Genomic DNA, 27,950 nt, shown 5'->3' with positions numbered 1-27,950 from the left:
CAAATGAGTAATATTTTAGCAATGTAACAGTACTTGTAGTTGAGGACAGATTTTCAGTACTGTTTCCACCACTGGTACCACACAAGTACAATTTTGGATCACTTGAACTTTACATAAGTATTTTCTTTTTGCGCTACTTTGACACCTGTAGTTACTAATTACCTTTCAATTGAAGATTTGACAGTCAAAGAATATTTTATTAAAAAATTGTCTGAAGATTAAAACAGTGGCTGGACTCACTGTCATGTCTCAAATGGATGAATTATCTAAAACTTAAAAATTAGAAGAAAAAAACACAAAAATCTTAATGTAATTCTTTTGGCAGCAGAACCTTGTTTTCCCTTCTTTCCTCTCCTATTAATCATCACATGACCCCTCAGATTTATTTTGTGACCCTTTGGAGGGGCCTGACCCCTAGGTTTGAAACCACTGGACTAAACTACAGAAATTCACTGTATGAAGTTCCACAGACCGCTTATTGTTTCATCAGTATTAAAATCTAAAAATATCTCTAAAATAAAAATCTAATAAAATATATATCTATATCTAAAATGTAATATATAATTTGCAGAAGTATTTTTAATTTTGGTACTTTATTTACATCTTGATGATAAAACGTTTACTTAAGTAAGACTTTAAATGAATGACTTTTACATGTAATGGAGTACTCATTGTGGTATTGGCAGATCACTTTGTAAATGATTGTAGTAAATTCCCAAACAAAGAATCTGCTTAAAGAAATTAATGTTAAAAAACTTTGGTTTTAATATGGCCATGGCTGTTTTTGTTGCATTTTGGGGGGGTTTGTTCCTATTTTGTTGTCCTTTCTTTCTTATTGTTGTAATTTTTTTGCTAAGCACTCAAAAAATGATTACATATATATATGTATATATATGTATATATGTATATGTATATACATATATACATATAGATAGATAGATAGATAGAGATATATACTGTATATATAAACAACCACCCAAAACTAGTTTGAACACAGATGAAATCTTGGCTATGATGTTATCAGGTCAAACAGGTTTAATTGAACACTGTGTGACTCATGTGTGTTGTACGTGCCTCGCTGACAGGTGAAACAGGGCCTGTTTCCCGGCGTGGGTCCAGTCTGGGGAATGTGGATGGAGGACTTCCTTGTAGCAGCAGCAGGGTGGAGACTCCTCCTGAGGAGGCTGGTTTCACTCTCTGTCACTTCCCTGTCAGCACAGTGTGGAGGGCAGCAGGCACCGAGGCACAGCTGGACACCGACTGAACTCTCATTCAGGAGCAGAAGGTACTGTGAGTGTGGAGGATTGATCGAGTTTCTCTGATAGACTATTCAGCTTGTGTGGAGTGAAGTGAACAACGTGCAGATAGACACTGCTGGGTCAGGTACAAGGAAGTATTCCAGGAAAATTGTGCAAAATGTTACTGATTAACATAAGCACAGTTTCTCATAGCTCTTCTTTTTCATTTCATTTTGAAATAGTTTTTCACATTGTTATTAATTTTAGAGAGATAACAGAGAAGGCTTGGTGTTACAGTGTGTGCATGTATTTGTCTTTAATCAGCCTACATTTCCTTCACTCTACCTTACTTCTCATCATCCCCCATCTCTCTCTTATCTTCTTTCTTTGAGGATTTTTTCCTAATTTGTTAAACTTAATTTTAATTAACACTAAGACATATAACTCTGTTTCACCCCTTCACTCACTTTATTTTAATTTATATTTGATAATCATCTATATGCATGTGTCTACAGCAGCAAAATGGTTAAATAATCTTTCCTGCACTGGTGCAAAGTTACTAATTACATTTAATTATGTTCTGTAGTGATCAATTTTGAGATACTTGTACTTATTATTGTACAGTATTGTCATTGGTGTAAATTTAAACCACAGTATATGAGAACAATGAGAAAACTAGAGAGGTTATTTGCTTATTAAATGTGTATTCTTTAAGTAATTTTAATGACTTAAACATCATGACTACTTATGACCCCAAAATGCAGACACTGCACACTGTCTTTGTATGACCTCAAACAGATATAATGGTTCTGCAGACGTAAAGTGCAGTAACTACAATCTAAATGTCTTCTTCCTGAAAAAGTCTAAATCTCTGATTACATTATGAAATCATTATTTCTATCTACAGTGATCAGGTTATCTGATAATACACAGATGAGAGAAAGGTTCCCTTCTTTGAATTGTTCTGAAATTTGCTAGAATAAAGGATTTACTTACTGCAGTTTGCATTGATTGTTGGTTAGATTTTGTAGCTACTGTAGTTTTTATATCATTTTTTTTTCTCTGAGACAGAGCAAGACTAAATTTAGATAATTTGTCACAAGATGAAACAGACGTAAAAAAAGTTAAATTTCAGTCATAACTGAAATTTAACCAAAATTGTGATTACTTCGGTTTGTCTTTGTAGGGCAATTTACATCTCCTGAACCTTTCAGAGGGAAATAATGTAGTTTTACTCCACCATGTTTATTAGATCGCAGTAGCTGTGATGCAGATTAAACATTTCATAAAAACATACAACATGAAACAGTGATAAACTACAACCACAAAAGATTATTTAAATGGTACTTATGCTCACATGTGATTAATGCATGCTGAATCGCTCTTCCACCACTCATTTTCTGATTAATTTTATCTGCTACACACCAGTTCTGAGAGATAATTATTGCTACAGTGAGACTGAAAACATACTCCCACACTAGTGAGATTTGAACATTCCACTTTTTTAAATAATTTGTATTTTCTCTACACCTGTGTCCATCAGCCTAATGTGGTACCCTTACATGAACTAGAATTTCAAATTTCTTCTTCTTCTTTTATTACATACTGTATTAATATATAAAGTAGATAGGGATGATTGGCTGAAGTGGAAATACACTGCCTGGTCAGAAAACAGTCACCACCTGGATTTAATTAAGCAAAAGGTCAGATCCTTCCACTGGATAATGACTGCAGTGATTAATATGTTTCAGCTGGTAACAAGTTATTGAACTCTAACTGATGCAGTGAGCAGCTTCTCATTTCTTAAACAACCATGTCAGAAGACATATCCTGTGGTCGAGGAAAAGATGTTACTCTGTTTCAGAAGAGTCAAATTATTGACCTGCATCAAGCAAAGAAAACAACTAAGGAGATTGATGAAGCTTCTAAAACTGAGTTAAGAACTGTCCAACACATTATTAAAACCTGGAAGAATAGTGGTGAACCTTCATCTTCAAGGAAGAAATGTGGTCAGAAAATAATCTTGAATTATCCTGATCAGAGATCACTTAAATGTTTGGTGAAATCAAATCATAAAAAATCAACAGTAGAACTCACAGCTGTGTTTAATAGTGAAAGTAAGAACATTTCCACACACAATGTGAAGAGAACTCAAGGGATTGAGACTAAACAGCTGTGTAGCCTTAAGAAAACCACTTATCAGTGAGGATCATCAGAAAAAAAGGCTTCAGTTTACTAGAGAGCATAAAGATTGGACTGTGGATCAATGGAAAAAAATCATGTGGTCTGATGAGTCCAGATTTACCCTGTTCCAGAGTGATGGGGGCATCAGGGTAAGAAGAGAGGTGGATGAAGTGATGCTCCCATCATGCCTAGTGCCTACAGTACAGACCTGTGGGGTCAGTGTTATGATCTGGGGTTGCTTCAGTTGCTCAGGTCGAGGTTCAGCAACATTATGAGTCCAAAAAATGAGTTCAGCTCACTACCTGAATATACTGAATGAGCAGGTTTTTACATCAATGGATTTTTTTCTTCCCTGATTCCAAGATGACAATGTCAGGATTCATGGAGCTCAAATAGTGAAAGAGTGGTTCAGGGAGCATGAGACATCATTTTCACACATGGATTGTCCACCACAGAGTCCAGACCTGAACCCCACTGAGAATCTTTGGGATGTGCTGGAGAAGACTTTACTCAGCGGTCTGACTCTCCCATCATCAATACAAGATCATGGAGAAAAATTAATGCAACTCTGAACAGAAATAAATGTTGTCACATTGCATAAGCTTATCAAATGATGCCATAGTGAATGCATGCTGTAATCAAAGCTAAAGGAAATGAAATATTAGGTTAATAGACTGTGACTTTTTTGCCAGGCAAAGTAGAAAGAAAGCTAAACTGGAGCAGGAAAAATCATATAATAAAGAAAACTAACTGCCAAGTGCAGACACTTGGAAAGTGATAACAATCTGTGCAGGTTTAGTCTTGTCTTTTGCATTACAGATTGTGTAAAAAAAGTGTTGTAACATTCTATCAGATGTTCAAATCGAACGGAAATGACAGTTAAACTATCTGAATGACACATATTGCTTCAGCTAATGTATTATTTATCAAAACCGATGATATTTTGTACTCTAAACAAGCTCTGAGCTCTCCTTTGTTCCTGTATAACATTAATCTAGGATCTACTCTGAAACCATTTCAAGGACCTCTGAAGCTCTCTTCATTTAAACTGCATTTTGAGTCACAAGAAATTTGATGAATAACTTAAGAGATGAAGGATCTTTCACTTAAATAAGTACAGGCCCAAAAATGAAAATCATTTCATCTTCCCTGATTTAGAACAACTCTCCAAAAAGCGTAAGCAAAAAACAACCTTCTCTGTTGTATTTGCTATTCTTTATTTTTTGTCCCCGCTGTCCAGGATGCTTTACACTGAGTTACTGCAGTTGTGGGACGAGGCGGTGCAGGCGGTGGACAACAGGGACTGGCAGGGAGCTCTGGCCAAACTGGAGCAGATCAGTGAACCAACGTCTCGCACTCTGTTCAACACCGCCTCAGCTCACCTGTCTCTGGGACAGCTGGACCTGGCCCTCAAGGTCTGTGTATGTGTGTGTGTGTGTGTGTGTGTGTGTGTGTGTGTGTGTGTGTGTGTGTGTGTGTGTGTGTGTGTTGGAGGGTAAAGGGCAGGGGCACTGAAGTTCCTGTCAATACTTTGAACTGACTCAAATTGTAATTATAACTTTTATTACAACTCATAAAGTTGCTGTTACATCATCTGGTAAGAGTTTATAAGCTATAAATGATGGAATGGTTTTATAAACGGTTAATAAATTATTTACTTATTATTTATATGATTAGTTACCAGCAATTCATCAGAAAAACAACTCCAACATGATGTTTGCTAGAGCTCTTTAATTTAGGAAGACCACTTTGATGAACTGATACTAAAATTGTTAAGATTTATAGCTCCGGAGTCCTGTTGTTTTTCAGAAGTTAAGTGCTCAAAGAGGAAATAGTAGACTAGCTTGCTGATGAATTAAAAAGCTAAAATGACAAATCAAGAGTCCCAAACCAAAACCTTAGCCTCAATAGCGGCTGTCTTAGACAGTAAAACTCTATCAGGTATTTTACACAGTACATCAGTCTGAATACTACCTCTGCTGAATACTTACACTGTAACAAAGAAAAGAAAAAAAGAAAGCATGTTGTCATACTTACATCTATTTGTGTCCTTTCCTCTCTGTGATGTCCAGGCTTTAGACCTCACCATTGCCAAGGATGAACGCCTTGCTGTTGGTTTTTTCCAAAGAGCAGCAGTGATGATGCAGATTGACAGGTAGGAGGCAGCACCCTCTCCCAAATGCTGACTTCACAGTCTACATCACATTAAAGGCAAATGACGTCACTCTGGAAAACTGAAACACACACTGAGACATAATAATAATAACAGAAAAATCAGTGCACTGTCCTCCTGTGTAGATCCCACATGTAGCCACTGTTCAGTAAAAGCTGCATATTGAATACATGAATAAATTAATTTAATCAAAGCTTGTTAATAAAACATATATATCACCACACTGCAGTCATTACATACATTACACACAGAGGATGAAAACAGAATAAAGCCAGAAGGCTTATTTTCATTTTTGTCCTCTCGTAAGACAATACTATCAACATATGAATATATAGCAGGCACCAGGGTAACTATGTCAGCATACTCTTGATTTCTTAGTCAGCTATGAATTAAAATTGCATATTTATTCGCATATCAATTTCTTTATAGCGATAAGCGTGCTCTGTGAAGTGCTCAATTTCAGACTGGTGGGCAGATTATTCCCCTGCACTGCTGAACTGAAATGGGTTTTTACCCCTTAGGCTAATTGAAAAGGTATGAAGTCTGTCATGTTCCCTCTTGTAAAACAGCTATGATTGTCTCTTTAAAGTGAGAAATAATGAAGTACTTTGGTACCATATTATTAACAGTTTTGCAAGTGAGCAGCATCTTAATATTCGTGGTTCTTTTTGTGTGCATGATCAAGATGTGTGTGTGGATGGCTTTTTAAAGTAAAGCTTGTCAATTTATTTTGATCCTTTTGCAGTTTTGCTGAGGCGTTGTGGTAATCCAGTGTACCAGGAGATGGCAGCATAATCAAAATGACTTCATGAGCTAGTGAGAAAAGAGTCGGGTTATAGAAAGAAACCTCTCTGAGTTATGTTAATGAGGGAATTTATGTGTTTTCACCTGATAAAAACTTGTCCAACATGCAAACAAGATAATTCAGATCTTTCAGTCATATGGAAGTCTCCAACTTGCCTTCAAACCTAGCGACCTTGCTAATTTAATTTTAGAACCAAAAATGATGGGTTCAGTCTGTCCCAAGTGTAGAAATGATGTGTTATCTTTTAACTATCCACTTAGTTCCTTAGGTTCCTCATTGTGAGTTTTCTGTTTATATACTACCATTAAAACAGAATCATCAGCACATAAAAAAAGACTGTATGAGGTGGCTGCTTCATTTATTTAGAATCAAAAGAATAGAGGTCCCAGGACACTACCCTGTGGAACTCCACATGCCATGAATCTTCACACATTTGCATATGATTTGATAGGTCAGCCCACTGAAACCCATGGCTCTTAATTTCATTAATAAAATGCTGTGATCAACTGTATCAAATGTTCTCTGCAAATTCAGCATGGCCACAAAATTTTCCATCATACACTTTCATTCTTGTCATCACATAAAATGCTATTGTTACTTTCTTAAAGGTGTAATATGTAACATTTCATTGTTGAAAAATGCTATACATATGTAATATAGTATATATACTTACATTATTCCAAATATTTAACAAATGCAGAGAAATCCAAAATTTATTCAAGATAAGGGTGCAGTTTGTGCTAGCTGGAACTAGCTAGCTGGTAGTTGCTATAACTTCCAGGAAAACATGGATACATTGAAAGGAAGTTGGTGCACATGACTAAACGTAACATGAATAAAACTTCAATAATACCTCGTAATTCCTGCTGAAAGAGATAAGAGATGGGTTGGTCTTATGTTTATGTTTATGTCAGGAGGAATTGCTAAAAAAAAAAAATTCAGATGACTTCAGTTGGACAGATGTATGAAGAAATGATTTGACATCTTGGGAAATATACTTATTTGACTTTGTGGTAAAAGTTAGATGAGAAGATTGACACCACTCTCTTATCTGCACTGTAAATGTAAATGTGTGGAATTTCTTGGACAGGCCCAGTTACTTCCTGGACACTTTATCACTATGAGGTTGCCAGGCAACCAGCAGAGACTCCATAAAGTTACTGTCCCTGATGCAGAAAAAGTCACACACATAACATCCCTGTGAAACCCCAACGTTTTGCACTTTTGTGGCCCAAGGTGCTGCATTTTCTTTTTGAAACTTTCTGCAGTTTTTCATTTATTACTGTCCACCTGTCTGTCTGTCTGTCTGTGATGTCTGTCTGTCCAGGCTGGAGGAGGCTCTGTCAGACTGTATCTGGGCTCAGAAGCACATGAGAGGAAACATGGTCATTGACTACAGACAGCTGGGACTGCGGTTCAAACTGTACAGCTGGCAGGTCTGACATTCAGCCTCACACACACACACACACACACACACACACAGCCTTCAGCATGCTTCTTCTGACACATTACAGTGCATCATAAAGGAGATCCAATCCCATGAGGTCTGTCAGTACTGAGGAATGAAAACAGAGCCAACTGTGCTGTATCATCACCTCCATTGTGTAGTTCAAATGTCACACACACACCTGGGAGCTAACAAAGCCTCATTGATGCAGGCTGACGAGGTTACACAACATCACATATTTCTCACACTACAGATAAGACAATGCACCTGTGCCTGCAGCCAGGCAGTAACAGCTAAACTATGGCTCAGTGCAGCAAACACGCTTACATTCAGGGTTTAAAAGCTAATGTGACCAGTTTGAAAAATCATATCACATCATCAGACACAGTCATCCACCTCTGACATGATGAAAATGATGCAGTTTTGTTGTGTAAACTATATGCCAACCACATTGGTTGTCAGAGGTGGCAGAAGAACACACATGAACCTCACCCTTTCTCTGCACTCTCCCTCTCATGTTGTTTAGTCTTGTTGCATGTTTTTTTATCTTGATACGTCATTTTCATCTTGTTACATTTTGTAGGCAGATTTTAGTGTTGTGTCTTTTTTGGTCTTGTTGGTTTTTCATCTTCATCATCAACATTTTTAAGGTTGCTTTTGTATGTTATGTTGTTTTTTTTGTCTTGTTAGGTCTTTTTGTGTTGTTACATCTTTTACATCTTTTTTCATTTTATGGTCATATTATCATCTTTTTTGTCTTATGTCTTTTTTTCATCTTACTGTCTTGTTATTGTCTTTTTTGTATTGTTAACGTTTTTCACATTGTTATGTCTTTTTTATTTAATCTTGTCTGTCATGCGTGATATCCACTGATGGGCACACCAAGAAATTCTCTTTTCTATGTGTTGTTGTCCCATCCATTTAGCTTGAAATCTGTCCTGATTTTTTGGAAAGCAGTGAAAATCAATCAATTATCCCCTCAAATGCATTAAAACTAAAGTAACAAGCCTGTTTTGAAAATGTACGGAGAAGAAAGTACAGATATTTGTGTTCAAATGTAGGCAGTAAAAGAAAAAAGTTAGAAAAATAGTCAGAAAAATAAATACTCAAGTAAAATACAGATACTTGAAAAATCTACTTCAGTACCCTAACAAAGTATTTGTACTTAGTTACTTCCCACCTCTGCTGGTTGTCAAGGGAATCCAGTGAGCTGCACTGATTCGAGAGCAACGTTCTGACAGGACTCCACACAAGCAGACACCATGGTGCTAATAATAATAATTATAATGATGATAATGAAGAGGCTCAAAGGTGAAGTAATGATTTGCAGATTGCAGAATTTGTTCACTCGTGATTGGTGGTAAAGTGGGTAATTTTACTTAGTGACAGCTTCAAGTTTCCTTGAAATGGGTCCTTGACCTCACTGAAAAAATCCTGCTTCCTGGAAATCAGTGCTTCTTCAGTGGTGACTTCATCCTGGGTGGAAGCAAAAGGTGTGTTCAGACTGAAGCAGATTTTAGAGGTGGTGCGAGTGAACAAAACATCAGCAGAAAGTCGTGATAATTCACCCTGGGTGCCACAAATGAAGACGGACACGTCAACAGGAGTCATATCAACTTGAGCAGGAATGTTGCCCTCAAATGGAACTTGTGAACTTGTGGTTATGACATGGGAAGTTGTGTATGCAATATGCCTGGTGTTTAAGCTAGGTCTAGTTTATTCATTTATTTTACAAGGCAGGAAGGTGAACAACACAGGACAATCCAGACAATGCAATACAGGTAATTAAGAACAATACAAGTCCTGTTGGTTAAGTCATGAGAACACTGCTGCGATAGGCAACAGCAACAAAAACTGGCAAAACTGTTGGTGTCAAGGCGCTGCCAAGGCTAACAATTTAGCAAGCTAGCAAACCAGTAACGTAATGCAGGAAATGCAAAGGCATAATGAAAAGATGAAACTGTTTGGAATATCAACATTTTCCTCAGATATTTTATAAAATTGCGAAAACCTCTATGACTACAATTTTAATATATTAACTTACCATCCGCTGAAAAATAACCTTCCATGTCCTCTGCCATTGAAAACGTCAGCAAACACCTCGTAACTCTTAAACTGAGCTTTCAGAAAATTTCCAAACAAAATTCTTGATTATCCCGAGACTTTTTGTCTCTAATTCGTGAGACAAAAACATAAAGCAGAGAGAGAAGAGAAATACAAGACTAGCACAAAGTGACGACATTGCTAGCTAGCTAACAGCTAATATCTGTACAGTCTGTACACTGGCTGTTTGGGAAAAATAAATAGGCTATAGATCACTACATCGGCCAAACTGGTGTGAATATCCAAGGTGAAAAACTGACTGGTTTACAATCAGTTGGCCAGCCCAACATCCTGTTTCTCAGCAGATACACAAACAGCAGATATCTGGATAATGGATATATGGACAAAGACTTCCTTTTCTATGTGCTGGTCCTTTTTTACAGTCCAATTAGCAACTTGAGACCACATGGCAGGGATACTCAATTTGCTTTGCCTTTGACTTTTGCAAAAACTGCAACTGCATTTTAGTTGCTTTGGTAACATTTCAAAGAATTTCTACAACTGCTCCTACCAGGGACAGATTGAAGAGCATATTTAAGTTCTTTTAGATTGAAATATGCATTCATTCAGAATAATCCTCACAACGTTTGCTCCTCTTCAGCTAATAGTTGTCTCCCCCTGCAGAGCCCACTGTCTGATCCTGCTGCACTTTGCACAGCCTGAAAGGCCATCATGCAAAGACCAGCCGTCTCTGTTAATAACAAACAAAACTGGCATTATCTGACCCTCCCTCCTGTGAAAGACGGTGCAAAACAATTTATTTTCATTATGAATTAGAAAATAGTCGGAGGGCCAACCAGCTGCCTGCCAGGGGCCAAATTTGGCCCGTGGGCTGCAAGTTGAGTATCACTGCCATACGGTTTATGCTTGAGATGGGAGAATGGAGTTGGCTGATTGATTTATGAGATCGCAATCTGAACAATGTGTTCCCCGTCTTTTGTGCTACATACAGACTGTTTGCAACCAAAGCCTGCTCAAACGTGATTGGTCAATACTGCTCAGACTACAAACAAACTAGAGACTGAAACCGGACTGCTTCTGAGACCAAGGTCTTGTTCCTGCCTACAGATATAAGCAAATACATTTTTATAGAGGTTACAATAATTATGGTTCTTCTCATAAAGTATCTTAAAGTTTGCTGTATTACTAAATGTTAGTTCTATTTTAAAGTAAAGATAAATAATCCTACCAATCAGAGACTTTATTTATTTATTTATTAACTCACCCATTTGCTGTGTATTTTTGTTTCTGCCAGTAGCTTAAAGAGAACTAGAACTATTATTTCATTACACAACCCTGTGTGGTGAAATGATCAATAAAGTAAATTAACCTTATGAAAAATTAAAAGTAGGCTATAAACCAAAATAAACAACACACATTTTTGAATAATCGGTTCAAACTAAGGTCCTACCTCTAAGTGGGAAATGAAGTGAAGTGGAGAACTTGAATATATACTTAAAGGACTCAAACATCACCAAGGTTGTTTGACAGTTTGTATGACACAATAAAAAAGATAAATAATGCATCCTGCTGCATTTCGCTGACAATGTTATGCTTCAAGGTGGAAAAACTTGTGAAATTGGCACAAGTCTCTGGCTATTTAAATCACAGCTGAATACTCAAATTATAATGCAGCCTTTTAGTTTGTGTAAAAGAAAAGTGTTTGCAGATAGCTCAATACCCCAGTGTCTTAAAACTTTGTTGCATGGGACTTTTGAAAGTAAGTTTGGAAATATAGACATTTTAGTGAAGTAATCATTGAATCACTGGTACTGGCACCCATACAGACAGTTTATTGTGGTAAATAATTATGTAAAAACTTTATAAGCAGGATTTCACACAGCAGTAAAGATAACATGAATATTAATGGTGGTACTGAAATGTGTCCCCTAGGTGTTATATAATGCAGCAGCTGTGTACTGTCGGATGAGCCAGTGGGAGCAGGCCAAGGAGGTCCTGCTGTCGGCATCCCAGGAGAGAGGAGGAGGAGGTCGGGGGGGAAACATAGAAGTGGCTTTGGACAGCATTGCGGTGAGTGTCCCAATGCCCAAAGTCCATTGCCCTTGCACTGCTTATGATATGTATGCTTGTTGTTTGCATTTCTGCCACTGCCACACTTTTCTCTTAATGTACCAAATGTCCTCTTTGTAATGTTGCACTGATTACTCTTTCCCTGTTTCACATGGCACCTTTTAGCCTTGGGTTTAGTCAACTCTCAGGGCATAACCTTGCTATCTTGGGGCCACCATGCTCTGGAGCAAGGTAACCAAGCCCCAGGCTAAAGTCAGTTTTATTCAACTGCATGTGCATGTGAAAGCTCCCTTAGCCCGGGGCTAACAGCATCCTTAGCCTGTGGCTTACAGCTCCTTTTGCCTGGGGCTAACAGGCTAAGGATAGCCTTCTGTTAAGAGATAACTCTGGGATAACTTAGCTCCTTTTCACACACACATTGTTGACCCAAGGATAACTTAAGCTCAGGGGTGTAACATTCACTTTGCACTTCTGCTAGCTGTGGGTTGAATGTCCGTTGGAACAGAAGCTAATGTTAGCATTCTTGAATGTTGTGACTACTCTTAAACAGTTTTTGGTCCTGTTTCACACTGGCATATTTTAGGTTAGTTAAGGTCACAGTTTTGTAGATTGTCATGGCAAAAGGTGAGGCTATGGCTGTTCAGCTTTGAGCTGACACCAAAAGCCCAGTGCTGAAAATGAAATGAGTTGCTCTGCTCATGGTTTTTCTTAAATTATAGTTTAACCACACATTCTGACTTATAATAATGATTTTATGATTTAACAGAGAAATCTGGAAAAGTCATTAGAAGTGTTCCTTTTCAATGACAATGACATTTATTTTGTCTAACTTAACTAACAGAGGGAGGAGGTGCTGGACCCTCTCCTGGTGCCCGAGGGGGTGGTGTTTCGTCCCAGGAAACAGGACGTGGAGCAGCTGAAGCAAAGAGACTTCCTGGGTAAAGCAAAGGTATGGAGTGTCCCCATGGTCAATGCTGTGTCACGGTTAGAGGGTATGGTCTTACTCCACATTCTTGTCACCTTTATAAAACTAATGAAATGACCAAAATAGTGCCAAATTTAATTTCTGTCTGACATCTGTGGTAGGAGGGTCCAAGTTCCCCAAAGGCCCTAAAGGTCCCAGGGTCCTATGGCTGTATGTAATTTCATTAACTCTTAATTTGTTTAGGATTATATGGGAACTAAAATATCACCTTTTGTTCAAATTTGCAAATTATCTAATTCTGTGGTCTTGTGGATAAGTTTCAAGTCCTTATTTTTTTATATGGGGCATATTCTCACTCACTGTAAGGCCTAATGTCTAAGGTCAAAACATCATTTAAAGCCTGTTTAAAGGGAATTCAGAGTTTTTCTTCTAAACACATCATCCATGTATGAAAATAGTTGCTGAAAACGTGAAAATAAAACTCTGTAGAACTGAATTGTAGACTGTAGACAGTTGTTCATGATTTTTTGGGTGGATCTGTTTTCAGGTCATGGTGGTGTTTGACGCTGAGACAGTGGAGCAGACCCACCCCCAACATTTCAGAGCAGAGAAAACTTCTAATTTTTTTCATGATTTTGAGGCATTATTTTGTACAATTAGTGATTTTTTGTGTGTTTTTTTTAATCATTCAAATTTGGTTGGGTGGTTAAAACACAACAACAGGTGTGACAAACTCAGAACACACATGTATTGTTTCTTTACACAATTTTTAAAATGAATCCTTGGCTTTCATAGGTATGTCACCCACCTTCAGTCACATTTCACTGTGTACTCACAGCTCACATCAGATATGAAAAAAATGTAGTTGTGCTTCCTTTAATAAATTTCACCCAAATGGTTTGGTTACATCCAAAACAATTCTCCATTCATCAAAGTATGCAACATTTGAAATAAGACACCAACAAATATTTTACATGGAAAGTAAACTAAATTGAACTTATGGTGCTCTACTTGCAGGTGATTTCCTCCATGATTCCCAATGATGATTTTGGAGGCTTTGAACCCCTGAGGCTGCAGGTTAGAAACATCAGCATCAGATAGACAGATACTGTTGTCAGTTGCTCCATTTGCTAACTGTCACTCTGTCTCCTCCACAGAGACCAGGTTTCTATGAACCCAAGATGGATGGAGCTCAGTGAGTACTATCCCCAGTCACATTTAAATATTATTAACCTGAGAAGGTGGGAAGGTAATATTTCTATTGAACAACAAATTCCAGTAAATAATTCTTACATGACTGATGCCTTTCTATTACCTGTTAGGGAGTCTCGTTACATGCGTGTAAAGACCCCTTTCATGGCTCGGGGCCAGGGACAGCTGACTGTGCCAGGAGGCGCCATGGTGTTTTTATTCGGCGAGGAGGACAGGGATGGGATGGCAACTGTCATATATGATGGACAGGTGAGGAGAGAGAAGCTGAATCTATAATGAGCCCAAGACACAGTGTGAATCTTATAGACTGACATTTAAATGTTGTGTTGGTGTGTGTGTGTGTGTGTGTGCGTGCCTATGTCATGAGAAAACTCCCAATTTCTCTTCTCAGGCTTTAAAACATCTTAGATGCAACTACACAAAGGATTAAAATTTTTAAAGCTGCATTAAGCTATTTTTTTGATTAAATGGGGCAGAACACACGTCTTATGACCTCATGAAGTGAACTTACAAGCAAAACCATTTGCTCTTAAATCTTCTGCACAGCTTGTTTCTCATTATATAGCTCATGTTTTCAATCTTAGCATTATCTCTGCCATCATTCCTACAGTTTGGAAGACTGCCTATGTGCAAAAAATACTCATGTCACTTGTTAATAAGCTGAAATCATTTTTAACCACACATTCCTTGCTTTCCCCATATCAGTCTGGTTTTAGGTCTCAGCATAGCAATATTTCTGCCAAATCTCTAGCTATTAACAATATTATCTCAGCAATAGATAAGAGAAAAACACTGTGCTGCTCTTTCTGTCTGTTGGTTTTAGCTGTTCTGGTTTGAAATTTACCTCTCTGATAGGTCACAGTATGTTAGGTACTTTCTCTCCATTACACAGCGAGTTCCTCAAGGTTCAGTCCTTTCGCCAGGTTTGTTCACTAGTAATGTAAATCCCTTTTCATTGTATAACTGCAATGTCTTATTTTATACCGATGACGCTGTCCTCTGTACCTGTACAAACTCTATTAATGCTGCCACCCTAAATCTACAGCTAGCGTTTAACCTTCTCCAAAAACATCTTCGTAACTTAAAATTGATACTAAACAGGGAAAATACAAAATCAGAGTTGTTTTCAAATGCAAGAAATATTGATTATGCTGTTAAAATCCATTCTGTTAATAACACTATAAAAGAGAGTGCAATATTATAAATATTTGGGTATTTGAACTGATGGAAAACTTTCTTTTAAAGCCTGTGTTGATATACTGACATGCAAACCATTTTTCCATAGAAATCATGTTTTTCTTTCCTTCCCTCCTGTTTCCTCTCTATATTGGATTACTGGGATGTTAAGTTTGGCAGGCAGCCAGCTCGACACAAAACTGTTGGATGCCCGGCATCACCCAGCACTATGATTCAAACATGCCACTGCCTAGTCTATCAAAAGACTGTCTTTCCTGTCATATTAATGAGGGGAGATAAACATTTGTGTTTATTTATTTATAGAGCGATTTTTACAAAAACTCTCAGCCCTGCTCTGTTTGAAAAGTTGGTAGCCATTGGTACCTGCTTACGGATATGGCTTACATCACAGGTCCCAAAAATTCATACAGAAATAGGAAAATCTATTTTCTGTTACTGTGCTCCACATACTGGAATTTGCTTTTTGATTGCTAATTTTGTTGATTGTAATTGCTATTGCTTTTAATTTTTTAATTGTTCTTACTATTTACTTATTTGTCTCATCAATTTCTGAACGCTACCTATCAGCATAGTTTAATTTTTACCTTTCAGCCACGTATTCCTCTTTTGTCATTACCTCCAAGTTTGATTATTTAGTTGTGTGTTTTCTGCAGTTTTTATCAAGTAGATCAATATTTAATATTTGAATCCCACCATGTGTAATTTGTGTGCAGTTATTCTTCCTCGGGTTGTTAAAGCTCCCACATTTGTAGACACAATATTGATAATTTGGTGTCTACCAACACTGGTGACAAGTCAGTGTTTGATTTTTACTTCTTTATTTTTCAGAGAGGACTTCTGCCAGTGACCCTGCTGGAACCTGCTGATGTCAAGACACCCAAAGGCAAAAAGGAGAAGGTTATGTATTTGTTCAAGTAGTCATAATCATAATCAGCTTTATTGGCCAAGTATGTGTACATATATAAGGAATCTGACTTTGGTTTTAAGTGGCTCTCAATGTTACACACAATCTGAATAGAAATAGAGATACAGCTAAAAACAAGTACAACAGAGAGGTCAAATAATCACAACTATTATATACTGAAAGTCAGGGGTCTTCAGCTATTGTCAGGCCATGGACCCCTTAGCTCATAGAGAGCTGGAGCAGGGACACCCTACTACACATATTGCATTTATTATTTTGGGGTCTTTTCTTGTCTGAGCTTACTGATAGCTGCTAAGTTAGCAGCAGTTGTAGCATGGCTAATGTTAGTTGAGATCGCCCCTATACAGAACAAATAAATATAGGGGGAATCACAGGGTAGCCACAGCTAGTTGGCCAATATGTTTCAAAAATACGTAGCTAACTAGTTAGCTGTTATGGAGAGGTGCCACACAGGGACCCCCTGTTAAAGACCCATGCTGTATATACATGTCGGTGAAAGAATGGGTGTATATACAAATATATAACGATGACTAACAACATGCAATGTCTGTATACAAGTCAAATATTTTTGTAAATTGAAAAGAACACAAATAGGAAAGACACACCACACATCCTCATGCCTACATGACATCACAGGTCGATGGTCAATAATTTACAAAAGGACGTATGACAGAGTAGGTTGTTGGCAACAAGCATACTGGACGCAATATATTTTTCCAAGGATGGCAAAGACATGACCCAACCTGTTCTGCCTCTGACTGGCTGACCCAGATTGCTTACCATAAAACTACCCAATCTCACTTCTTATGCCTAAACTTAAATAACCCAAACCAACAAAGGCAACAAGTACTAGCTAATCAGAGTCAGAGTAGGGTGGGTCATGAGTTTGCTATCTTGGGGAAAAAAATTGGCGCAACGGATAAGTTAAGTAAGTCACATGCTGTAAGCCACATGTTAAACACATGGTTAATGTTGTAAAACAGCAACAGTGTGGTTAGGTTTAGGCCGAGTAAACTGCTTGGTTAAGTTTAGGAGAAGATAATTGTTTGGGTTGAAGAAGTGTGATAAATGTTACAGATGATAGAGGTAATGTAACATAACATGTTTATCAAGGGGATGTATCTGATTGTTTTTTCTTCACCTGCAGCTCAGCTAGCGAACCAAATTCCAGTCAGGAATGACTCTTTTGATTCTGTTTTTTTAAATAGTATGGTTGGGGTCAAGAATTCTAACTTCTGTCTGGTATTAGGACATGGAGTGGGAGGTGGCATGTTAAAAAGGGAGGATGCATTTTGGTCATTTTGCTTACAAGGATGGCATCCCCCCTCATTCAACGCAATGAAATGTAACGTAACATAACATATAAAAGGTTAAGTACAACTTGTCATTTGCTGTTTGTAAAAGCACCAGGAAGACAGTTGATTGTTGAGTCAAATTCTGATATTTTGGTTTGGTAAACCGTCCCAAGTACAGCTAAATGATTAGAAAATAAGAAGGTACAGATGGAGGCTGGGGTCCTTGCTGATGCCGCACACTTCTGGTGGGTTGTGTGTGATGATTGAGAGGGATTTTGGGAGTCTGTGTATTGTTTTTTGGGGGGGGAAATCCTGCAAAGTTTTAAATAAGTAACTCAAGGGACTTCCCATGCTGTGGACACGCAGTTGGCTGAGATATGACTATGTGATTGGCCATATGTGGCTACTAGAGCTCGACCACCTGTGGACCGTAAATCATTGCTGTATTTGGGCCGAGTGTAAGTGGGCTGTGTGGATTGTCACTGTATGAGAGAGGCCAATTTTGCTATTTAGGTTGATGATTAGGTTGATGTTGGACGGCCCCATTATAGGCCTGACTCCTGGGAGATACTGGCTCCCAGAAGGCTGCTGGATGCCACAACCGACCCAGCGTTGATGATGGGGGCCAGTGTGTGCTTCGGCCAATATACTTCTGAGAGGAAACAGAGACTGGACCTTTTTAATGGCGGCACCTCAGGGACTGTTCAATATTAGTCTCATGCTGAGCAGAGTGTTATCTCTGCTTTACCCCCAAGACCAGGCAGCAAAATTGTTGTGTCAGGGAAAATACATGCAAAAGTTCTAAGACTATACTTAAAGCCCTTCAGCCGGAAGATGACTCCGCTCCTTTCAACAAAAGACAAGTATCCTGCTGGGAGAAAAATTCTATATCTTTTTCACCACTTGAAAAACATAAACTGCTGTTTCACTGACCTTCCTGCTTTGTCTTCTTGCACAGAGGGTTCCCAGTGGGATCCCCCTCCCGCCAGGACTCAAACCACCAACTCGCCCGAAGCCCCAGTCCAGCTCTGCAGCTCCTCCTCGGGGTAAAAATCAATCACACTCCTCCTGGAACTCCTACTATGCTCTCTCTAAAATCCTCCTGCCTCAAAGGAGGGAGACCTCTTTACCTTTTTTCCTCTGATCTCCTCAAGCAAGCGCTCCTCTATTACGACACATCATTCCAGGGCCACAGCAGTATGTTTTACATGCACTGTCTGACACTGCAGCTTCGTCTTTGCTAGATGCTATAGTTACATGTGATTTTGGCATTGCTAGAATTTGATTTTTTTCAATGCATTGAATTTGAAATTTGAAAAGAGGAAGTACAGTGCTGACGCTTTTTGTCGCTTATTGCCAAAGAGCACAATGACCCGGCCTAGATGTCAGATTGTGGGTCTGTACAGGATGTGTGTCCACCCAACATCTGAACAACAACTGGACAGATTGTCATTAGATTTAGTTTGATAGAGCTTTATTCATATAGAGGAACACATGTGTCACAGAAAAAGTAATTCATTAGTTAAGAACTATCTGTACAATAAAATTAGGCATTAATAAATTTGTTAATTGTTAATTGCTATATTAACTCTTTCCCCTCCAGCGTTTTTTAATAAAGTTGCCAGCCAGCACCAGCATTTTTGACAAAATTTGCTGATTTTTCAACACCCACAGAATATTCAGTTGTATGAATATGTTAACATGGAATATATCAAAAAAAGAACAGATCTGATAGTTTCAGACACACACACACACACACACACACACAGAAAAACAAGATTTTGTTCTCGCATCATTCAGTCTTTTTTATATTTTTATAAGCTCTTGATCTTGGTGGTGGCATCAACCATCAGAAAACAGCATTTTTGTGAAAGAGACATTTTTAAACAGAATTTCGACTTCACATTTTTATTTTTGTTTTTTTTATCACTTCATACTAGGCATGTGACATCACTGTCACCAGTGTGGTTAACATTAGGTGTGTGTGTGCACAAAAGCCCTGCAAAATATTAACATAAATGAATAAGGATTTACAAAAGCAACATAAAATAGAAAAGTCTATGCTTGAATTCGTGAATAAATAATGGAATTTAAAAATGTATGTTAAAATGGAGTTTGAAAAGAGAAATAAATAACTGGATTCTCAAACTGAAATAAGAATACAAATTTTAATGAGGAATTTAAAGAGTGTTTTTTTCCTTACCCATTTGGTCTTGTTGGCACCTAAACAGTGTTGGAAAAGATAGCTAGGATATGAAGCGGATGTGGCTGCCTTACCAGCCGAAAACTTTTTACATCCATATATATATATATGTATGTCTACATGGGTTAATTTATGGATTAATTCAGAGAAATTTCAAATATTTTGTGTTGTAATTACCATCAGCTACATGGAAATGGTATTTGCTAATTATCACACACTTAACCATGATTTTTTGAGGGCTGACTTAAAAAAGTGTGAATTTTTCCTTTAAGCACTGCTCCTGTTCAAGCTGCTGGGTCTTGTGATGAACGCTGCAGCTTTGTTAGAACTGCTTATGTATTTGTATTTGTATTTGCATGTTGCAACAGACTCAGAGAACATCTACTGTCTAAGCCTCCACTAGACTTGTACTGCGTGTGCTCAGACTGTACCTGTACTGTGTTTTCCCTGCAGTACCTTTTACCTCAGACACTCCACCTCCGTCCTACACTACAGCCACCCACGCACCGCTGCCTGCCTCAGAGCCTCCCAAGTACACAGCCAACAGAGGCAGCGACCAGGTAATATCCCCACTGATAAGCTACATTCATCTGTGCTGGCTGAAAGGTGGAATCACATCAAAGTTCTTTCCGTTGCGCATCCAGCTTATGAAGCACACACACGCAAACGCACGCACACACACACACACACACACACACACACACACACACACACACACACACACACTATCCTTCTCTTTCTACCTGATCTAAATATAGCAGGATTGTGCGGACCTGTGAAGAAACTGCTTTGTAAGGTTGAACTTAGCAGGGGGAATGCTGATGTGTCCCGATTAAGTCACTATCACGCTCCGGGGAGCCAGAGATAGTCAGCGTTTGAATATAAATATGCTTTTGTGTGTCTGCATGCCACAGTGACCTGAAAAGATTCATTCTTATGTGAAAGAATTAATGGACTTCCTGTTCCACATCTGCCATGAAATTACACTTTCTCTCTGTCAAGGTTACTCACTTCAAACTGATGAGGATGATGCTTTTTCATATCCTCCAGCCCGTGGTTTAACCATGGCAACCTGTTGCATCCAGAACAAAAGCAGCTAAATACATCTTATTTAATCACTTTACTTGGGCCATGATGTGCAACACATGCACAGGGAATTAGTCACAGCGATGTTAATGTGGATGAAGTTTAATGGAACTGAAATGTTAACCAAGGACTCCAGTACACAGCACACACATTATTATATGCACTCAACATTCACACTACTTCTTGAAATGTCAATACAAACGCACATCTAGTCATCACTTTGGTTTGGTCTGTTTTGTCCTGATCATCAACTGCCACTAGAGGTCGCAGCAGCAGAATCTCAGACAAAAACAAACGTGTGATTTGTCTACTTAAGGTGTTTTAGTGTACAGTTTAGTTATAGCATGAGAAATAACCAGACGGCTGGCATTTTTTGCTCTCCTGAAACTGAGATAAGACTGTCAAAAACACCAGGCACAGCTGTGTCGAGATCCAGCTGAGCACTGCCATTCAACTCAAGGCTTATGATTCCACCAGATGTGATGCACCACATCCCAGAAACGGCTCTTTTCATTCATTTCAAATACGCATCTGGTTTCTTTTTTACTGGAAATCAGACACAGAAACCCAGTGACTTTATGAATAAAAATGTAGTAAAATAAAAAAACCCATGCAGACGCATGATCATAAAAACAGACAAAAGAAAAAAATGATTTAACTATGTAGACTACTAATCCATGGTAGAAGCACAAAAAGCAAGGAAAGAGGACCAATCAACAAAATCTGAGCAAAACAACATAATCAGGTAGACAAAATGCTCCGCTGATGAAATGCTTATGCATGGAGGATCGATCAAAACCGTGGCACAGATGTGTCTCGTCCAGTAAAATCAACCAGTTAATCAAATATGCAACAAGATTTCTTTACTACTATACCATACCACTCTTTCTCATCTCAGATATATTTCAGTGTTCTGTTTAGCTGTAATATGAGAAACTTACTCACCAGGCCACCATGTTGACATCAGACACAAGGAGAACAGAGAGGAACTTGCATGTGCTAACATGATGTATGACCAGACAAGCTATCAAATCAAAGAACAGAGAAACTCAGATTGTAATCTCTCAATCTGTGCATATTTTTTTCCCACGACACTGGGTGTGCTTTTTACAAATGTGAATTGTTGTAGGCTGATAGTTTAAGTTTTTTCTTTCTTTTCTTTTTTTTGACAATATTATCATCATGTTCAAGAACATTTAAAATAAATTTATATTTGTTTTAAATATATATTGTTTTATTTGTATTTTGATAGAGGAGAGGAGTCTATAGCTGCTATAGAGTACCGTGTGCATGTGCATGAGTCACAGAGGGGCGTGACAAAACGTCTGTACTCAGAGACATGGGAATGACAATGAGCTGTGAGAGAGAGAAAGCATATGACAAAGGTGGACTTGAACTGGGGATAATGCAGTTCCATGGTGTGCCTATTAAACCCCTAGGCCACCAGGACCCCCCTTTTTGCACAGTTTTTGTATTTGCACTCTACAAGACTCACAAGTCAGTCTTTACATGTTTCCCTCAATATAGTATATATAGAAACTGCACTGCTGAATGTAAAGTTGGGGTGGTGACATGCCAAAGTTTGTGTTCCTACCACTAAGGAGAATAGGAGGAGAGCAGTGTTTCTGCTAAGGCGTGTCCCTGAGATAATGTAAGGAGACTAGGTTTGTTAGCGGCTGTACTCTATGCCATTTAAGCAGCGACTTTGCATTTACAAATCCCCAGATGATCGATAGGCAGCAAAAGTTCTGATTGTGTTGTATTGCGAGACTAGCACTTTACAAGAGCAAACTATGGTAATCATCATTGTTTTGTTTATCTGGAAATTAGCATACTTTTAAAACTATTATCTAGTACTTTTCTGGAAAAACTAGTTTTGAAAAAGTTCTACCAACTGCTTGTTTTTTGTTAAGATAATTTATATTTCTTTGTAAATAAACTTAAATCTTTGAGTTTTAGGGAAAAATAACAAAAAAATGTATATAAAAGTCTATTGAATTAACTCATTGAACTGAAAGTGAAAAATAGTAGATATTTTCAATTAGAGCCATTTAATTTTCAGGTATGATTCAAGTTTATCTAAGGAAGAAAAATAAATTATCTCAACCAGAGATTACAGGTTGTCAAACTTTTTTTAAAAGTTTATTTCAAGAATTAAGACTCAAAATTCAAAAATGTATTGCAGTAAGTTGGCTTGAAATTTGTATCAGCTTTTTATTTTATTTATTTATTTATTTTTACAGTGTACCATGTACAGTATGCTGGTGTGTATTGGGGGTGGACCAGGGTTGGAAAATTTCAGGCCCCAAAAAAATTTGTGCAGGCCCTGTCAAAAGTAAAATATCCAAAGTTACTTCTAGCACCAAATATCAGACTACTGCTACTTCTAGCATTATTATTCCTATTAGTACTACAAGTACTAATCAGAATTGTAGGGGGACAAGTAATACTAGCACTAGTAATACTAGGACTAGTATTATTATTCCTACATAATCATTTAAAAATGACTCACACTGACTGGACCAGATCAATATTTAATGTTTTAATCAAAGCTGTGTTTTGAATTATCTTTGACATGTCTCTGTTTCTTGTCCCCAGCATGCCGACTCAGCTCAGGGAGCGGAGGTGGGCTCTGTGGTGGTGAAGGTCCACTACACGTACACCGTGGCTCTGTCTGTCCCTCTGGACACCCCGTACCATGAACTGAAGGAACAAATTGCGCAGAAATTGGGCCAGCCGGCGTCTCAGCTGCGCCTCAGGTAACCACAGGCCTGCCAACCCACTTCTGTCTCCTTGAATTTCAACAAGTGATGCTTCATTTCTAAAAATATGCTCCTCTTTGTCCACTTCACCCTGTGGGTCCAATATCTGTTCTGAGATGTAAGACACTGAGGCTGCAGCTCCGCAGACAAGAATGGAGTCCATGAAAGCAACAATAAGCAGCAGAATAGGATTAACACAGCGTCCTCACAAAAAACAATACATGACATCTAAGGATTGATAACAACACCATCAGTTCATTTGTCTCGCTGTCCAAATGACAGTAGGAGCTGACAACAACAAATAAGAAGCATCAGAGCCTCCCTTCGATGCACGTAATCATCTGTGTTGTTATTTTCTTGATCCTCTTCCTACCCATGTTTGCCCCCACAATGCCCTCAATTTCCCATCTATTCCCCTGCCACCACTCCCCCTCAGCACTCACCACTCGCCCTCCCTCTCTCTCATCAGACATAAGCAGCACGGCTCGCGGGTGCTGATACCTCTGGTTGGGGAGGAGGAGCCAGGCCACACTGTGCAGGAGGTGGCTGAGGCCGGCAGAGCCACCCTGTGGTGCCAGGTGAGGATTTAAACCCACAGCTGCATTACACACACATCAAGGATGGATATTAGACATCAGTTGCAAGGTTACAGGGACGTGTCTGGGTGGGGTTTCATTTGACCTTAAAGAGGCGTTCACACCAAGAATGATAACTTATGCTAATATTTCATTTTAAAAATCATGGATGGTGGAGTCCACACAAATGGTGAATGATATTGCTGGGATCACTTTCAGAGCCATTTTATAAATGATAGAAACACTGAGAGCCAATCAAAATCCAGACTAATTTACAGGGTGTAGCCTACAACTTCAAGTATTAAACGCTTATGTAATGTGATATTAGGCTGCAAATTACATATTAAAAAAATAAATGTAATTTATAGAGAAAATCCATAGGTTTTGCCCGAGCTATTTGTAAACGCACAGGATGTCAGATACTGAAGTTTTGGGTTTATGAAACGTCCTGAGCTCAGCCAAATAATGAAAAAACTGAGGAAATACAGGCAGAGAACAAGTTCTTTGCAGCTACAGCCACCACCACACACTTCAAATGTGATGATTGTAAAGGTTTGTGTTCATATGAATCTATGTATTGTTTTTCGGTAATTGTTACATATTATGCCTTTAACCTTAGACATAATGCCAAATGTCTTTGGTGCTGATGGCGTCTCTGAAGTTCATTTAGTCCTCACCGATGTCCACTTCAGGATACCATTAAACTGATGTTGACTCGTATGAATAACATTTGTCTTCAAAAGATACCAACTCTTGTAACAGAGTGTTGGATGCTCCTAACTCATCATCTTTGAAGAATTTTGTGCATATTTCTTCCACCGCTGCTGGCCAGGTCTTCCACTGAGCCTGTGTCCTCATATGGCTCACCTATTCCAAATCTAGACATGCCCCTGTTCAGCAGGAAGTGAATCAAATTGAAAAGACCCCTATGCCACCTTATTATACAATCACAATACTTGCCGTGCCGAAGAGACCACAAGGAATGTTTTTGTTTCTGTGGCCAGTTTTTTCAACGTCAAGATCACCTTAAGGTTCTCTGCACTTACTCCCACCTTGGACATATATTGGTATCAGGATAGTTTGCATTACAGCTGCGGGCAAAATTACATGTCACAGGATTATATTGTTATGTGTTTCATATTTTAAAACAATAATAATAATGTTCATATGGATACTATTTATATATTTTTTAACAAACTGTTGGGGTGTTCATTTTAAATAATATAAATAACAGGGTAGAAATCAAAAGTCATATAGAGTGTTTTCATGGCACGCCATCAATTCAGAGGTCGGCCATGTTGGTGGTACTGACTGTAAACAACGCATCTGAACTCGTCACTGTTCCTGATTATTTGCTATTTCAAATAGAGTCACTCTCTCACGTGGTAATCATGATCTCGTCAGTGGAAAGCAGCATTTTCTTGCACAAAATGGTCAATTTTGGTCAACCAAATAAAAACTGCTAAAAATGACAAACTAGTTTTTCTTGAGTCAATTAAATTAGTTGAAGAAGGATGTTTTCATTTTGTATATGTTCATGACAGATCGGCATTTTGATCCAAAAAGTCTGCAACCTACTGTTCCGGAGGGAAATGCAGCACTTTGTCCCTCTCCAGTGTCTCTCTGTGGCTTTGACAAAAAACTATACAGAAATGAAAAACAGTTATTTAATTTTTACTTTTTTAAAACATTTTAATTTTAATTTTTATCGTTGTAGGCTTCAAGTGATTCTGTAGTTATAAAGAGTTGACAAAACTCTCACAAAACTCAAACTCTCAAGCTTTGAAACAAACAAGTTTTACCAACCTATAATCTTTTGTGTAGATAATTTACTTTTCTTCTTTAGAAAAACTTGAATTTGGAGAAACTTTGTATTTAAAAAATTGTGCCTTTCTTGTGACTTATTTGGGTGCTTGAGAATTTAACAGTTGCAACTGAAAATGTTAAATTATTAACCAATATTGACTCTCACTTCAGTTATGCAATACACTTTTTGAAATACAGTTTTTTGAGGGGTTTCTAAAATTCAAAGATTCAAGTTAATCTTAAGAAGAAAAGTAAATTGTTACATTACAAAACTTTGACAAGACTTTGAGACAGGCTCAAAACATCAAAAAATATATTATTATCAGAATTTTATTATACGTTGCCTTTAATTTTTTTTTTCTTTTTACAGTGTATACCAAAAATGTTTTCATATTTTGTCAACTAAAATGTGCCTCATAGCCTACATCTCTGATTCTGTGCCTTTTCCTCTAAATTTTGCCGCTAGTCTTGAGTCTCCCGAGGCTTGGTATGGATGACAAATCCGAAAAAAAAGGAAACATCTCTGACAAATTAGTGGCTCGGGACAGATTTTTCTTTCTTTTTGTTTTGGCCAAAAATGGCTCTTTTGAGACTTGAAATCCTAAAAGTCTTAGAAAGACATGACATCATAAAAGATAGCCCTGGTGTTGTTCTGCAGTAGTCTGGCCTCCATCTTTCTCCTTAAGGAGATGTGCTAAACAAATGTCCCATCACTGTGCTTTTACACTTCAGACAGAAGACCCCCTAGCCAACCGTTCCATGCTCTACCAGATGGTGGCGCTGTATGACTATGCTGCTCAGGGCCCAGAAGACCTGGAGTTCAGTGAAGGAGACACCATCGACATCCTGAGCGAAGGTGAGGCCCTGCAGGTTGACCTCAGACTGAACGAAGTGTCAGTGGAATCATAAACTGTGTTCTGTTCTCACACGGCTTCGTTCTCTGTTCTGATGTGGGCCTCACTGCCTCTTTATGTTTTTGTCTCACAGTTAATGAGGAGTGGCTGGAGGGACACTGTGCGGGAAGCATCGGCATCTTCCCCAGCTGCTTCGCCTACAGGGAGAACACCAACATCAGTCAGAGCTTGGAGTTATAGAAGCAGGCGTGTTACTGTGCAGTCATGTCTAATAAACCTGTTTACAGCCTCACAACAACTAAACAACACCCCTATAGGGACAGACAGTGCACTCATATTACTGTGGTGCTGCTGTAGAGGTTGTGTCTGTGGTACTGAAGAGTACATTTAGATTAAACCTGCTGTACTTTTCCTCTTTTCTTTATCCTGTGGTACCTCTAATGTCCTTGTTATATGCTATATTATTCAAATGAGGGTTTATACTGACCTTATTGAATTTTATTATGTTTATGTTTAATGTCTTCAACATTATGTTCCTGTAATATATTGATAGGGTTGTAATGATCCTGGTCTGTCAACTTTAAAGTGTGCTCAGGTTTTTCTGTGAAGAAAATGATGAAGATGAAGATACTCAAGCTATTCACTGGATCTCAATGTGTTCTTAATGATTAAATAAAAATATCATGTGCCAGAGATATGATTTTAATAGCAGTAAATTAGTAAGAGCCTAAACTTATTATTTACAGCTGTAAATAAAGTTATTTACATACACTGACTGACATGATGGTTTTACAACATGGAATGTTAATGTTAATAATGAAGTTAATTTATATCTTTATGATACTGTTTGGCAAGAAAATGTTAAAAGTGATTTAAAAAAATCTATAATTTGACATACATTTGTTAAAGGTGCAATACATAACTGACATATTGTTGAATTTATACCCCAAACAAATAGGGGGCAGTATATCACCAGAGTAACCAATAACTGCTGCTAACTGTAGCTACCATTAGCTTGTTAGCTCAGTTTACAGTCCTGCACTGGGTCAAGTACGCAGAGGTAACGTTGTGTAGCAGGTAAAAAACATGTTAATATAATTTCATGAGCTGGCATGGATAAAAATGAACC

General features: G+C 38.1%; 1 protein-coding gene across 2 annotated transcripts; it reads left to right on the top strand.

Moving 5' to 3' along the window:
- Positions 1 to 1,135: 1,135 nt before the first annotated feature.
- Positions 1,136 to 27,593, top strand: noxa1 (NADPH oxidase activator 1). Of its 2 annotated transcripts, none has more exons than XM_084729258.1 (16): positions 1,136 to 1,285; positions 4,663 to 4,837; positions 5,495 to 5,577; positions 7,728 to 7,836; positions 11,844 to 11,981; positions 12,823 to 12,930; positions 13,924 to 13,983; positions 14,064 to 14,101; positions 14,229 to 14,367; positions 16,144 to 16,212; positions 18,494 to 18,581; positions 20,192 to 20,298; positions 23,423 to 23,583; positions 24,056 to 24,164; positions 26,700 to 26,823; positions 26,955 to 27,593. In XM_084729258.1, exons 2-16 carry the CDS (start codon positions 4,664 to 4,666, stop codon positions 27,059 to 27,061), a joined length of 1,614 nt encoding a protein of 537 aa, XP_084585384.1. In that variant the 5' UTR covers positions 1,136 to 1,285; position 4,663; the 3' UTR covers positions 27,062 to 27,593. The 2 variants fall into 2 exon arrangements, with proteins under 2 accessions (XP_084585384.1, XP_084585385.1); XM_084729259.1 differs by having other exon boundaries at positions 1,247 to 1,383.
- Positions 27,594 to 27,950: the final 357 nt, after the last annotated feature.

The sequence above is a fragment of the Lutjanus erythropterus genome, chromosome 10 (assembly GCF_056507025.1).
Source record: "Lutjanus erythropterus isolate fLutEry1 chromosome 10, fLutEry1.hap2, whole genome shotgun sequence".
NCBI lineage: Eukaryota > Metazoa > Chordata > Actinopteri > Lutjaniformes > Lutjanidae > Lutjanus > Lutjanus erythropterus.
The sequence above is the reverse complement of the archived record's forward strand: the minus strand, read 5'-3'. Positions and strand labels throughout refer to the sequence as shown.

What these genes read in the sequence shown, in the direction of transcription:
- noxa1 (XM_084729258.1), top strand. Translation starts at nt 4,664, where the DNA reads ATGCTTTACACTGAGTTACTGCAGTTGTGGGACGAGGCGGTGCAGGCG. An exon ending in CTCTGCAGCTCCTCCTCGGG is followed by an intron (nt 18,582 to 20,191) that starts GTAAAAATCAAT and finishes TTTTCCCTGCAG; the next exon opens with TACCTTTTACCTCAGACACT. An exon ending in CCAACAGAGGCAGCGACCAG is followed by an intron (nt 20,299 to 23,422) that starts GTAATATCCCCA and finishes TCTTGTCCCCAG; the next exon opens with CATGCCGACTCAGCTCAGGG.